The 15,828-nt window shown below is 37.2% G+C and overlaps 1 protein-coding gene across 4 annotated transcripts in view; it reads right to left on the bottom strand.

The window, feature by feature from the left end:
• The window catches only part of SPAG16 (sperm associated antigen 16), a 1,150,408-nt gene that overhangs the window by 1,081,358 nt on the left and 53,222 nt on the right, over positions 1 to 15,828 (bottom strand). For all 4 annotated transcript variants that reach the window (XM_024243621.3, XM_054549801.1, XM_054549802.1 and 1 more), the window contains 2 exons: positions 9,750 to 9,857; positions 942 to 1,059 (listed from right to left, as the gene is read on the bottom strand). In XM_024243621.3, the coding sequence (XP_024099389.1) occupies positions 942 to 1,059; positions 9,750 to 9,857 (226 nt within the window). The remainder of the gene's footprint in view (positions 1 to 941; positions 1,060 to 9,749; positions 9,858 to 15,828) is intronic.

Raw genomic sequence — 15,828 nt, 5'->3', positions numbered from 1 at the left:
TTCTAAAAAAACCGATAAATGGTTTTAAAGTGGCATACAAACATTTTGTTTCTTTCTCTTAAATTTTTATGCCAAAGGTATCCCACCCACTACCCTAGGCCTAGGCCTATACAAAAACCCTAAAAGGATGTCACCCATTAGCAAAAATAACCAAAACCTTGAGTCAGTACCTAGGAGGGAGTTTTCATTTATTAAAATATCTCATATAAGTTTCACAGCAACCTTAAAAGGTATGTCTTTGGTCTTTGCAGCTACATTTTATATATGAGAAATCTGAGCTCCAATTTGTTTAAATAACTCTCCTAAGGTTAATGTTTATAGCTGTCAAAGCTGGCATTTAAACCCAAGTTTGACCACAATGGCTAAGTTTTTTCTTCTAACTACAATTTAATAATCTGCTATAAATTTATGTCTCAATTAAATGATATTTAATTTAATTTTTTGAGACACTGTCTCACTCTGTTGCTTAGGCTGGAGTGCAGTGGTATGGGGCCATCTCGGCTCACTGCAACCTCCGCTTCCCGGGTTCAAATGATTCTCATGCCTCAGCCTCCCAAGTAGCTGGGATTACAGGCCTGTGCCACCACACCCGGCTTTCTTTTTTTTTTTTTTTTTTTTGTATTTTTAGTAGAGACAGGGTTTTACCATATTGGCCAGACTGGTCTCAAACTCCTGGCCTCAAATGATCCACCTACCTTGGTCTCCCAAAGTGCTGGGATTACAGGCATGAGCCACCGCCCCGGCCTAATTTTATAATAATCTTTATAGGTAGTTAAATGGAGAAATACTTTTTCCGAATGTTTCCAAATGGATCTCTTTTACATGAAAGTTGGTTGAAAATGTTTTAAAATTAATCTCAGAAACAAAATCAGTATTTCTACTTGCATTGTTAAAAAAATGATTAAAAGATCATTTTAAGTTAGCTTTGACTATATCTTTACCTGCCCAACTACTTTGTCTCTTTCCAAGGAGGTCAGCATTTTCTCCTTCAGTAAAGTGTGGTGTTTCTCATGTAACACCCTTATAGTCGGTTCATAAGATGCATAATGTAATTTCAACCTATAAAAAATAAAGTCAATAGCATCTTAAGGGGTTATTGAGTTAAATCAGTAATTTCCATCTAACATCAAAACCTTTTTTTCTTTTTCTTTTTTGCTGTGAAATAAAAGTGAATAATCATATAAAGGTTAACACACTACAGCCAAGAAGCACAAAAAGCATACAACTTCACTGCAACTTGAGGGTGGAGGGTGCAGTGAGGGAGCAAATCACACGTCTTAACTAGTTCTCTATTTCCTACTAGCACGTTTTGCTGTGTCCAAGTATGTACTCAGAAGATTGCTGCTACCCACGAAATTTTTTAAAATGCAATTCCTTTTGTCAATTTGGAAATAACTGTCAGAAAGACAAGAGCCACAAATAATAGATGATTAAATATGGAGTGTCATTCACGTCAAAATAAACTAAAGGATCGTCTTCAAAACAAGCTTGGCTAATCTTGTATTTTAAAAATTAAGTATAAAAACATTTTTGATATCTAAACAGAAGGAATAATTCAGCCTAGTATATAATATACCTTTAAAAATCTGTTTTATTTGAAAATGACCTCAAAATCTTTTTATTGAAGTGTAATTTACATGGATAAAACATACAGCTCTTAAGCGTTACAGTTCAGAGTTTTGAGAAATGCACACCCAAGTAGTACATATTATCAAAATATGAAGCATGTCTAATCTCCCAGAAAATTCTAGAACTTCATTTATTTGGTATCATACAACATGTTCTCTTTTTTAACTAGTTTATTTCACTCACTATAATGTTTCTTTAGATTATTCCATATTACTTTACATAGCAATACTTCACTCCTCTTTACCGTGAGTAGTATTGCCTTGTATGTATGTATATTCCACAATGTGGTTATCCAATATTTTGCTGATGAAAACCTGAGTGTATTTTAGTTTGGGCTATCATGAATAAGGCCTCTTTAAACATTTTTATATAAGTCATGTAACATTTTTTGGTCATATATCTTCATTTATTTTAGATAAATACACAGGAGTTTAATTGCTGGGCTATAATTTATACTTCCAACAACCCTATATGACAGTCCTGGTTACTCTACATTATTGCCAACCTCTGGTGATATCAGTCTAATAAGAGTTTATCCATCTTATTATCAAATTTGTCAGTTTTATTATATTTTTCCATTAACCAACATCTGACTTTGTTGATTTTTTGTTTGTCCATTTGCTATTTTATTGATTTCAGCTCTTATTTTTCATTTCTTCATGTTTCTTGGTTATAATTTTCTCTTTTTAAGCTTCTAAGATGACATCATTGGTTTTAAAACTTTATTTTCTAAAATAAAGCATTTAAAGCCATCAATTTCAATTTAAGCTGCATTGGCTGCATTTCAATATGCTGCATTTTTAATCATTCAGTTCAAAATATTCTCTAATTTCCTTCTTTGACTCATGGATTATTTAAAGTATACTACTTAATTTCCAAATATTTGAGAAATCCCCTGAGATTTTTAAAAATTGATTTCTAATTTAATTTGGTTGTGGTCAGAAAACATTCTATGTATGATATCAATCCTTTGAAACGTATAGAGACTTGTTTTATGGCTCAGTATACAATCTATCTTAGTGACAATTCCATGTGCACTGGAAAGAGCAAAGTAAAAGGAAATACAGAGAATGCCACAAAGATACTCCTCGAGAAGAACAACTCCAAGACACATAATTGTCAGATTCACCAAAGTTGAAATGAAGGAAAAAATGTTAAGGGCAGCCAGAGAGAAAGGTCGGGTTACCCACAAAGGAAAGCCCATCAGACTAACAGCTGATCTCTTGGAAGAAACTCTAGAAGCCAGAAGAGAGTGGGGGCCAATATTCAACATTCTTAAAGAAAAGAATTTTCAACCCAGAATTTCATATCCAGCCAAACTAAGCTTCATAAGTGAAGGAGAAATAAAATCCTTTACAGACAAGCAAATGATGAGAGATTTTGTCACCAGCAGGCCTGCCCTAAAAGAGCTCCTGAAGGAAGCACTAAACATGGAAAGGAACAACTGGTAGCAGCCACTGCAAAAACATGCCAAATTGTAAAGACCATCAAGGCTAGGAAGAAACTGCATCAACTAACGAGCAAAATAACCTTCTGAAACTATTCCAATCAATAGAAAAAGAAGGAATCCTTCTTAACTCATTTTATAAGGCCAGCATCATCTTGATACCAAAGCCTGGCAGAGACACAACAAAAAAAAAAGAGAATTTTAGACCAATATCGCTGATGAACATCGATGGAAAAATCCTAAATAAAATACTGGCAAACTGAATCCAGCAGCACATCAAAAAGCTTATCCATCATGATGAAGTGGGCTTCATCCCTGGGATGCAAGGCTGGTTCAACATACGCAAATCAATAAATGTAATCCAGCATATAAACAGAACCAACGACAAAAACCATATGATTATCTCATTAGATGCAGAAAAGGCCTTTGACAAAATTCAACAACCTTCATGCTAAAAACTCTCAATAAATTAGGTATTGATGGGACGTATCTCAAAATAACAAGAGCTATCTATGACAAACCCACAGCCAATATCATACTGAATGGGCAAAAACTGGAAGCATTCCCTTTGAAAACTGGCACAAGACAGGGATGTCCTGCCTCACCACTCCTATTCAACATAGTGTTGGAAGTTCTGGCCAGGGCAATCAGGCAGGAGAAGGAAATAAAGGGTATTCAATTAGGAAAACAGGAAGTCAAATTGTCCCTGTTTGCAGATGACATGATTGTATATCTAGAAAACCCCATTGTCTCAGGCCAAAATCTCCTTAAGCTGAGAAGCAACTTCAGCAAAGTCTCAGGATACAAAATCAATGTACAAAAATCACAAGCATTCTTATACACCAATAACAGACAAACAGAGAGCCAAATCATGAGTGAACTCCCATTCACAATTGCTTCAAAGTGAATAAAATACTTAGGAATCCAACTTACAAGGGACGTGAAGGACCTCTTCAAGGAGAACTACAAACCACTGCTCAATGAAATAAAAGAGGATACAAACAAATGGAAGAACATTCCATGCTCATGGGTAGGAAGAATCAATATCGTGAAAATGGTCATACTGCCCAAGGTAAGTTATAGATTCAATGTCATCCCCATCAAGCTATCAATGACTTTCTTCACAGAATTGGAAAAAACTACTTTCAAGTTCACATGGAACCAAAAAAGAGCCTGCATAGCCAAGACAATCCTAAGCAAGAAGAACAAAGCTGGAGGCGTACTCTACCTGACTTCAAACTATACTACAAGGCTACAGTAACCAAAACAGCACGGTACTGGTACCAAAACAGAGATATAGACCAATGGAACAGAGCAGAGCCCTCAGAAATAATGCCGCATATCTACAACTATCTGATCTTTGACAAACCTGACAAAAACAAGAAATGGGGAAAAGATTCCCTATTTAATAAATGTTGCTGGGAAAACTGGCTAGCCATATGTAGAAAGCTGAAACTGGATCCCTTCCTTACACCTTATACAAAAATTAATTCAAGATGGATTAAAGACTTAAATGTTAGACCTAAAACCATAAAAACCCTAGAAGAAAACCTAGGCAATACCATTCAGGACACAGGCATGGGCAAGGACTTCATGTCTAAAACACCAAAAGCAATGGCAACAAAAGCCAAAACTGACAAATGGGATCTAATTAAACTGAAGAGCTTCTGCACAGCAAAAGAAACTACCATCAGAGTGAACAGGCAACCTACAGAATGGGAGAAAATTTTTGCAACCTACTCATCTGACAAAGGGCTAATATCCAGAATCTACAAAGAACTCAAACAAATTTACAAGAAACAAACAAACAACCCCATCAACAAGTGGGCGAAGGATATGAACAGACACTTCTCAAAAGAAGACATTTATGCAGCCAACAGACACATGAAAAAATGCTCATCATCACTGGCCATCAGAGAAATGCAAATCAAAACCACAATGAGATACCATCTCACACCAGTTAGAATGGCGATCATTAAGTCAGGAAACAACAGGTGCTGGAGAGGATGTGGAGAAATAGGAACACTTTTACACTGTTGGTGGGACTGTAAACTAGTTCAACCATTGTGGAAGTCAGTGTGGCAATTCCTCAGGGATCTTGAACTAGAAATACCATTTGACCCAGCCATCCCATTACTGGGTATATACCCAAAGGACTATAAATCATGCTGCTATAAAGACACATGCACATGTATGTTTACTGCGGCACTATTCACAATAGCAAAGACTAGGAACCAACCCAAATGTCCAACAATGATAGACTGGATTAAGAAAATGTGGCACATATACACCATGGAATACTATGCAGCCATAAAAAAAGATGAGTTCATGTCCTTTGTAGGGACATGGATGAAGCTGGAAACCATCATTCTCAGCAAACTATCTCAAGGACAAAAAACCAAACACCACATGTTCTCACTCATAGGTGGGAACTGAACAATGAGAACACATGGACACAGGAAGGGGAACAGCACACGCTGGGGCCTGTTGTGGGGTGGGGGGAGTGGGGAGGGATAGCATTAGGAGATATACCTAATGTTAAATGACGAGTTAACGGGTTCAGCACACCAACATGGCACATGTATACATATGTAACACACCTGCACGTTGTGCACATGTACCCTAAAACTTAAAGTTTAAAAAAAAAAAAAAAGAACTCCAGTGAATAAGGTAGATTCACTTCTAGGGTGGTCCTTCGAAACTTGGAAAAAGATAGCCAACACTGTGAAGTGGAAATGCTGGAGCTACCCTGGCAGACAGTAGAGGAAGCACTCTACAACACCATAGCAATTATATAGTGTTATAAATAGCCTCAATTTTTCTACAAATTACCCCTGACTATTTAATTGAGTGGCTATTTACTGGGGAAAGATATTTTAAGAAGTTGTCATTCAAATTCAGAAACCTAAAGCAGAATCATGACCCCTCTGTTAGAATGGGAGTCTATAGGAGAACAGAAAATAAGTAGGGTCCTGGCTAAAGTCTGCACACAACATATTTGGTTCATGTAAGCACCCAGTGATCAATTCCAGTTTTCCTGAGTAAATAATTTGAATTTGTATACTTAACAATTGGAATAAGCTAGCAGAATGGGGAAGGTTATGCCCAGCCTCTTCTTGGATTTCAAATACACCTATGATGGACTATTTAATATAGAATCCAGAGGTTCTATTTATGTTTTTTCAGTCTTTTTTCTTTGAGTCCCTGCTCATTTCTTTTCAGCTTTTTTCTCTTTGTGCACCAGTTGGATCATTTTCCATCTTCCTGTCTTCATGTTCATTGATCTTTCCATTGGCAATGTCCAATCTTCTAAGACCTGTTAGTAAATTTTTCATTTGCATATTATGTTTTTTTCAGTTCTCAAATTTCAGTTTAATTCTGTTTATCACTCCTTATAGTCACCATTTTCTTTAAAACTCTAAGCATTTCATAATAACTGTTGTAAAGTCCCTGTCTGCTAATTCTGTAATTCTCTTTTCTCTGTCTGTTTCTGCTTTTTCCTGATTATAGGACATGTCTTCCTGCTTGTAGATATATCTATAGATAAATCAATACGTATAAACTTTATTTATTTATTGTATGTTGGACATACACTTGTCTGAATTTTGTTTTCTTCCTTTAAAGAGTTATTTTCTGACAGACAGTTAATTTCCCAGTGAATCAGCTTGAGTTTTTCAAAGCTTACCTTTAAGCTTTTTGGAGAAAAAGTCTAAAGCAGCACTTTGTCTAGGACCAACTAGGTCTGCTTCTATGGCATGGCTTGTGGAGGATATTAAGTAAATGTTCAGAGTATTCAGCGAGCTTACTTCCCTTATGGCTGGCCAGAACTCCTACATCTCCCAGCACTGTGCAACCTCTGAAATCTCTATTTTGCTCAGGCTTCCCAGGTGCTGTTTCCTGCCAGGCTTCGTGTTCTCTCATCCTATACTTCCACAAGTTAGTTACGTGGCCAAAGACTGAAGAGAACCATTACAGATATTTCTTAAGCTACATTTCATGTACCTCCTTCCTTCTGTGTACACCATGCTGCAAGTTCCAGCTACCTCTGTAGCCCTGAACTCTGATCTCTGCCTCCTCAGCTCCAAAAACCACCATGCTCTGCTTGGGTTATATCTGGTCAAACTGTGGGCTGAAAAGTACCTTCAGGAAGATATGTGGGTTGATCATCCTGCTCATTTTGTGTTTGTCTTCTCTTAGGCATCACGGTCCTGCTTTGCCAATTTTCCACCATCTTAAAAAAAAAAACTGCCTCACATATTTTGTCCAGTCATGTAGTTCCTTACATTTGGGGAGCTAGTCCAGTACCAGTTGGAGAGCTAATTCTACACTATTTACAATGACATAGCCCAAAGCGGAAATTCCCCAAAAGTCCTCCAAAAGAATAATATTTTATTCCATTAATAATTAAAACAGAGCTTTTTATTTTCTATATTTTCGTAGCAGTATTTATAAAAGTCATTAATTTGGATATCACATTATACCTCATTGATGATAGTAATAGAAATTAAGTATTAAAGTGCAGTTGCATTATATATACATTTAATGTGTATTAATATGACACTCAGAAAAAGTAACAAAAATAAAAATTTAGGTAGTATGTACAGTTCTATCCTCCTTTCTGATTAGCTTAGTGTGTGTTTATATATATATATGTAATATATATATACACTTTGCTGCATTCTATAATCTCCATAAACATTACATATTCATAAATACATAAAACACACAGATATAGAATTGTATAAACAAAACCATGTACACTGTAATCTGTGGATGGTTGAAGAATTTTAAAGAAAATATTGATGGCAAAATTTCCCTTTTTTCACTAACTTTGGAATTTAACTCATTCATGAGATATGGCTTAACTATCTTCTGTTAAAAGAATTAACAACACAGAATTTCACTGGAATATAACAGGGAAACAACATCTAGAGAAACTCTGTTTAATCCATTTTAAAGGGTGTGTCTGTTTTATAAAGTCCATAAGTACTTCATAATTCATGTTTGCAAGTTCTAATATTAGCTATAGATAATTCTGAAAATAAGTACGTTCATAATAAGACACTTGTGTTAAATGGGAAATACTGGCCAGGCTTGGTCACACATGCCTGTAATTCCAACACTTTGGGAGGCCAATCTGAGAGGATTACTGGTGCCCAGGAGTTCAAAACCAACCTGAGCAACAAAGTGAGACCCCCATCGCTACAAAAAAATTAAAACATAAAAAAATTTAGCTGGGTATGGTGGCATGCACCTGTAGACCCAGCTACTCAGAAGGCTGAGGTGGAAGGATTGCTTGAACCCAGGAGTTGGAGGCTACAGGATGCCTTAATCTCACCACTGCATTCTAACATGGGCGACAGAATGAGACTCTGACTCTAAAAAGCAAAACAAAACAACAAACAAACAAAGAAAAAAGAAATACTGTAAAATTTATTATCAAACTAGTTGAAAAATTTACAGAAAAAATAAGGTAAACATTTAATGGTTCACAATGAAAGGAAATAGGGATACACTACTAATGTATTTGGGTAAAATATGACATAAGAGATCTCAGACCCCAACTTTGCCTGGCATCAAAACACTCTATCCTATAGCTGATTTATTATGCAATAGCGCAGCTATCAGGCAAAGTATTCACTGTGTTTGACTGATTAACTTGATACCCAGCTTTTTTGTGACTTGATGGCATCATTGAAATTTTGTTTTAGGTCTTTATAAAATGAGCTTTAGTGATTCATCCAGATTGTTAAATGGAGATGTTTTTCTTAATGATTAAATGAAGAAATAAAGGCTATCTGAGTATACACCAAGTGTAGCTGTATTACAAAGTAATGTGTGCTTCTTTACCAGGGTGCCTGAAATAATGAAATATGAAAAAACATATAATCTACAATGATGAATTTTATGTGAAAAGTATTCCCTTTAAACATATTAGGAATTTGAACAAGTATGGTATATTTTTAAACATAAATGGTTAGGGGCTATTGTATTGTATTGTACAGTTACAGAGTATTTATATCATCACAAAAAGTTCTGTTGGATAGCACTGCCCTAGAGCAAGCAAAATAGAATTTTATTTAAGGATTGTAAATTTATTTTCTTGTTTTTGTAGGGGAGGAAGGTAAAGAAGGAGAGAAAGTAAATCTCAATAACGCCTTCAAAATAATTTCTAAAAGACTTACAAATTCATAGCCATTTAGAGATATGTCCCCTATCCCTGCAATACCACAGCTGCACTTTACTCTGTATGCATACAATTTGATGAACATACCATGTTTTTTCATGTCTTGGTGCATTTGCAGAGGATGTACTATCTGCCAAGAGCACTGTGCTGACCCCACTTCCTCACTGTCTACTCACTCATACTTGAGAATTTAATTCCTGTAGAAGTAAATCCTTGAGCCCTCTCACACTCCAGTCGTATTGGGATGATGGCCTTCTTGGGTGGCATAGCAACAATGCAGTGTATTTCTGTATATTTCTGCTTAACTCCTCCCACTTCACACACACAAATATTTTCTGAGACCCTAGACAGCAAGGGTCGCAACTTACTCACCTTATGCTCAGTAAATGTGGAATTAATAACTTTGTCTAAAACTTTGTCATAATCAAATTACTTAACATGTATTAAATAACTCTTTAATAAATATGCCAACAAGTATAAGCTTACCCTTTGAGGTCATTAATTAATTTGTTTTTTTCCTGGACTATTCGCTTGTGATGCATTCGATGAAAATCACGTTCTTTCTGAATTTTCAGCAGATCTTCTCTAGCTTTGCTGAAAAAAAAATAGTAACTTTATAAATCACTGCTAATTCTTTTTCAAAAAATTATTTAGTCTTGAGTTCAAATCCAGTACCGGGCCATTCAAAAGATAATAGGAAAACAAATATTTTGCTATAATTCTCATCAAAGATTCTCATCAAACATAATTTGTATAAGGTCATATTAGGTGAGGGGGGTGAAGGATGAAAGGGCAAAACCTATAATTCCAAAAATATGATTCATCTACATTTCATCTAAGTAAATGAAAATTAAAGGTATGCTGCCAGAACATGTCCAAAGTATAAACCATCTATTTCCAAAGAGAACTTGTTTGGCTTGGAAAATTGAAATTTATGAAACATGACAATTCAAAATTATTAAAAATAAAGACTTTATGGAATTTAACTCTGAACTTCCTAGAATGTAAAGTTAAAGAGAATACACTAGATTATTCAGTTCTGATAATTGGGAAAAGAAAGCATATAAATTCTAGAAAACCAAGATTTCATGGTATATATTAAATAAATATATACCATCAGTGGATCTGATTACTACATAATTCATAGCTTGATGAGAATTGTCTTCAATATCAGTGCTGTAATACAGAAAAATTTTTCAATTTGATATATCTTCTGCAAACCTCTGGCATAAAGCAAGCTAAAGGAATCTTTCTAAGCCCAGGTTCTATGTGAAAATTTAATGAGAATGTTTCACTTACCTCCATAATATGTTAGTTTCAATATAATAATGTGAAATATAATTTATAATGAAAAAGTAGTTCTCAGCCTCAGATAACTGACAAACTGCTACAGCATTGTCACTGTCACATTTCCATTCTGAAAAATGGACTGATACCTCATATTAGGATTGAACAGAAGAAATCTACTTCTCTGGGTCACAATTATTTCAAAATTTTGATTCACATAAAATAAATGCACACGAACAGATTTCTGCTTTAAGCGGTGTCAGAAGTCAGTCACTGAGGATCAGTGTATGGGATGCTACCAAAGATGTTTATGAGATAAAGTAAGGCTCTCAATGAAGCATATGTTGATTAACGACTTCTTGACGCAAGATCAAATTACAGGAGGCATATGGTGCAAGGTCTCTGATCCATTCTTCCAAGTTTCTTTCTTCTTTTCTTTTTTTTTTTTTAAGTTCTGGGGCACAGGTGCAAGTTGTGAAGGTTTGTTACATAGGTAAACCTGTGCCACGGTGGTTTACTGCACCTATCAACCCATCACCTAGGTATTAAGCGCAGCATACGTTCGCTATTTTTCCTAACGCTCCACATCCCCCAACCACATACCCTACCCCCTGACAGGCCCCAGTGTGTGTGGTTCCCTTTCCTGTGTCCATGTGTTTTGATTGTTCAGCTCCCACTTATAAGTGAGAACATGCAGTGTTTGGTTTTCTGTTACTGCGTTAGTTTGCTGAGGATAATGGCTTCCAACTCCATCCATGTCCCTACAAACGACATGATCCCATTCCTTTTTATGGCTGCATAGTATTTCGTGGTGTATATGTGCCACATTTTCTTTATCCAGTCTATCATTGATGGGCATCTGGGTTGATTCCATGTCTTTGTGATTGTACATAGTGCTGCAGTGAACATACACATGCATGTGTCTTTGTAACAAAATGATTCATATTCCTTTGGGTATATATCCAGTAATGGGATTAAGTCTATGTGTGTCTTTGCGTGTGAGATAGGTCTCTTGAATACAACACACCAATGAATCTTGCCTCTATCCAGCTTGCCACTCTGCATCTTTTAATTGGGGCATTTAGTCCATTTACATTTAAGGTTAATATTGTTATGTATCAATTTGATCCTGTCATTATTATGCTAGCTGGTTATTTTGTAGACTTGTTTATGTAGTTGCCTCATATTGTCACTGGTCTGTGTACTTCAGTGTGTTTTTGTAGTGGCTGGTAATGGTTTTTCCTTTCTATATTTAGTGCTTCCTTCAGGAGTGCTTGCAAGGCAGGCCTGGTGGTGATGAATTCCCTCAGCATTTGCTTGTCTGAAAAAGATTTTATTTCTCCTTCACTTATGAAGCTGAGTTTCACCAGATATGAAATACTAGTTTGGAAATTCTCTTAAGAATATCGAATATTGGCCCCCACTATCTTCTGGCTTGTAGGGTTTCTGCAGAGATCCACTGTTAGTCTGATGGGCTTCCCTTTATAGGTGACCTGGCCTTTCTCTCTGGCTGCCTTTAACATTTTTTCCTTCATTTCAGCCCTGGAGAATCTGATGATTATGTGTCTTTTGCTTGATCTTCTCGTGGAGTATCTTACTGGGGTTGTCTGGGTTTCCTGAAGTTGAACATTGGCCTGTCTTGCTAGGTTAAGGAAGTTCTGGATGATATCCTGAAGTGTGTTTTCCAACTTGGTTCCATTCTCTCCGTCTCTTTCAGGTACTCCTATCAGTCATAGGTTTGGTTTTTTAACATAATCGCACAGTTCTCAGAGGTTTTTTTCATTCCTTTTCATTCTTTTTTTCTCTACTTTTGTCTGCCTGTCTGATTTCAGCAAGATAGTCTTCAAGCTCTGATACCCTTTCTTCCGCTTCGTCTCTTTGGCTATTGATGCTTGTTATTGCATTGTGAAGTTCTCGTGTTGTGTTTCTCAGCTCGATCAGTTAATTTATATTCCTCTCTATCCTAGTTATTTTGGTAAACAGCTCCTGTAATGTTTTATCATGGTTCTTAGCTTCTTTGCAATGAGTTAGAACATAATTCTTTAGCTCAGTGAAGTTCCTTATTACCCATCTTCTGAAGCCTACTTCTGTCAATTCATCCATCTCAGCCTCAGCCCAGTTCTGTGCTGGAGACATATTGCAATCATTTGGAGGAGAAGAGGCACTCTGGTTTTTTGAGTTTTCAGGATTTTTGTGTTGATTCTTTCTCATCGTCATGAGTTTATCTACCTTTGATCTTTGAGGTTGCTGACCTTTGGATGGGTTTTTGTGGGGTCCTTTTCATTGATGTTGTTGTTGTTTTCTGTTTTTCTTTTAGCAGTCAGGCCCCTCTTCTATAGGGCTGTTGCAGTTTTCTGGGGGTCCACTCTAAACCCTATTTGCTTGGGTCCCTCCCACCCATGGAGGTATCACCAGCAGAGGCTACAGACCAGCACAGGTGGCAGCCAGCTCCTTCCTCTGGGAGCTGTGTCCCAGAGGGGCACCAACCTGATGCCGGCTGGAATTCCCCTGTATGAGGTATCTGTGGACTCCTGTTGGGAGGTCTCACCTAGTCAGCAAGAGTGGGATTAGGGACCTGCTTAAATAAGCAGTCTGGCTGCCCCTTGGTGGAGCGGGTGTGCTGCACCCTCATCTGGGCTCCCCTGACTCTCCAGAGCCAGGAGGAAGAAAAGACAAAGACCACTGATCCATGATACCGCAGCTGCCCCTCCTAGTGGCTCCTCTCAGGGATATCAAAGTTCTGTTCATAAACTCCTGTCTAGGGATGCTGAAACTCCCACAGAGAGGCCTCACCCAGTGAGAAAAAATGGATCAGGGTTCCGCTTAAGGAAGCAGTCTAGCCATGAACTGACACAGCTGCTGTGCTGCGCTGTGGGGAATTGCTCCTGGTCCAGACCACCCAGTCTCACTGGCACCTACAGCAGAGGACAATGGCCAACTGGAGCCGCAGTGATGGTGGCCAACCCTCCTGCCCTGGGAATTAAGTCTTCTTAGGCAGTCTCTGGCCTGCTGCATTGGCTAGCAGGGATTCCAAGCCAGTGTGTTTTAGCTTGTGGGGTTCTGTGGAAGCGAGGCCACTTGGCCCCCTGGCTTCAGCCCCCTTCCCACAGGAGTGGACAGATATCCTGCTTCATGGGAGTTCCCAGAGCTGGAGTATGCAAATACTCCTGTGTCTTGGTGCCTGCTGAAATGGCCAACCACCCAAGCAGCTGCCATGTCTTTACAGTTCTGTGCTTGGGACCCAAGGCCCTGGTGGCATGGGCTCACAAGGGGAGCTCCTGATCCACAGGTTGCAAGGATCCATGACAAAAGCAAGGTTTTCAGGGAGGGGTAGCATAATCCCTCACCACCTCCTTTGGCTGGGGGAGAAAGCTTCCTTTGCCTACGCAGCTCTTGGGTGGGCCCTCGATGCTCTTCTTTGCTCTCCCTGGGTTGCACCAACCACCTAGTCAGTCCCAATGAGAAAAGCTTGGTACCTCAATTGAAGATTCAGAATTCACTTGCTGTTTTCATCCTTCTTGGTGGGAACCACAGAGTGGAGCTGTTTCTATTTGGTCAACTTGGCTGCTCCCGCCCCATAAGTTTCTTTCTCCCCACCTCCCAGCACACCCTATTTTTTAAAAAATGACCTCTACTGTTCTTTATTTTACTGCCAATTTTGTAGTTTTCATTACATGTAAATAAACAATGCTCAGGTGACTCACAATACTCATGGTGAACTTTCTCCACCTAAACCTCAACCTCATTTTCATGCCAACAATCTTATATGTGCAAGAAATTATTGATTCGAACATTCAGTCTTGAAAAATCATCTGAGGAATATAGAATGATTAAACAATTTATTCTTTTCTGATTTTAACCCATTTGTGTATATCAAGAATATAATTTGACAAATAATATAAGTTCACAACATAAGTTGAGAAATAATATAGATACTGATATTGAATGAAGTGCTTTTTATCTTTTCTAATTTGTTATTGTATTGCTTCTGGTCAAGATGTCTCTGTTGTAAAAACAAAAATTAATGGTTATTTTCCTTTAAATATATATAATGTATTTTTTAGTGTTAGTGTAAGAGTTACATATATTCACTTTAACAAAAAAGATAGTGCAATTTAGGACAGTTTTGCATTTCAACAATAATAAAGCCTATATTTAAAATAGGAATACACGTCCATCTTCCAATTTTTAGATTATAGATAGGGATGTAATTTTCTCAAGTTCATTATGAGATTCTTTGGGAACAGTTCATTATGTTTGTGACAACCTTTTTGAATTGTCTTGTTATTTGCATACTTTCATCTCTTCCAAAATATTACAAACTTCTAGTTTTAACCATTTATCTATATTGCTAAATGAAAATATAATTTTTAATTATTACTTTTTAAAATTTTCGCGGGTACATAGTAGATGTATATATTCATGGGGTACATGAGATATTTTGAAACAGACATACATGTGTAATAATCATGGAAAATAGAGCATCCATCCCCTCAAGCATTTATCGTGTTACAAAAAATCCAATTTTACTTTCAGTTATTTTTAAATGTACAATTAAGTTATGACTACAATAACCCTATTGTGCTAACAAATACTAGGTCTTATTCATTCTAACTAATTTTTTCTGTACCGATTAACCATCCCTGCCTCACCCACACCCACCCACTACCCTTCCCAGTCTCTGGCAACCATCCTTCTACTCTCTATCTCCATTAGTTCAATTCTTTTGATTTCTAGATCCCACAGATAAATGAGAACATGTGAAATTTGTCTTTCCATGCCTGGGTTACTTCACTTAACATAATGACCTTCAGTTCCACCATGTTGCAAATGACAGAATCTCATTCTTTTTTATGGTTGAATAGTTCTCCATTACATATATGTACTACATTTCCTTTATCCATTCATCTGCTGATGGACACTTAGGTTGCTTTCAAATCCTGGCTATTGTGAACAGTGCTGCAACAAACATGGGAGTGCAGATATCTCTTTGATATACTGATTTCCTTTCTTTTGGGTATATACCCAGCAGTAAGATTGCTGGATCATATGGTAGATCTATTTTTAGATTTTTGAGGAACTGTGAACTGTTCTTCATAGTGGTTGTACTAATTTATATTCCCACCAACAGTGTACAAGGGGTTCCTTTTCTCCATATCCTCACCAGCATTATTACCTGTCGTTTGGATAAAAGCCATTTCAACTGGGGTGAGATGACAGCTCATCATAGTTTTGATTGATATTTGCCTGATGATCAATGATGTTGAGCAGCTTTCCA

Source organism: Pongo abelii, chromosome 11, assembly GCF_028885655.2.
Source record: "Pongo abelii isolate AG06213 chromosome 11, NHGRI_mPonAbe1-v2.0_pri, whole genome shotgun sequence".
Lineage (NCBI taxonomy): Eukaryota > Metazoa > Chordata > Mammalia > Primates > Hominidae > Pongo > Pongo abelii.
Note: the sequence above shows the minus strand (reverse complement) of the source record. Positions and strands in the feature narration are given on the sequence as shown.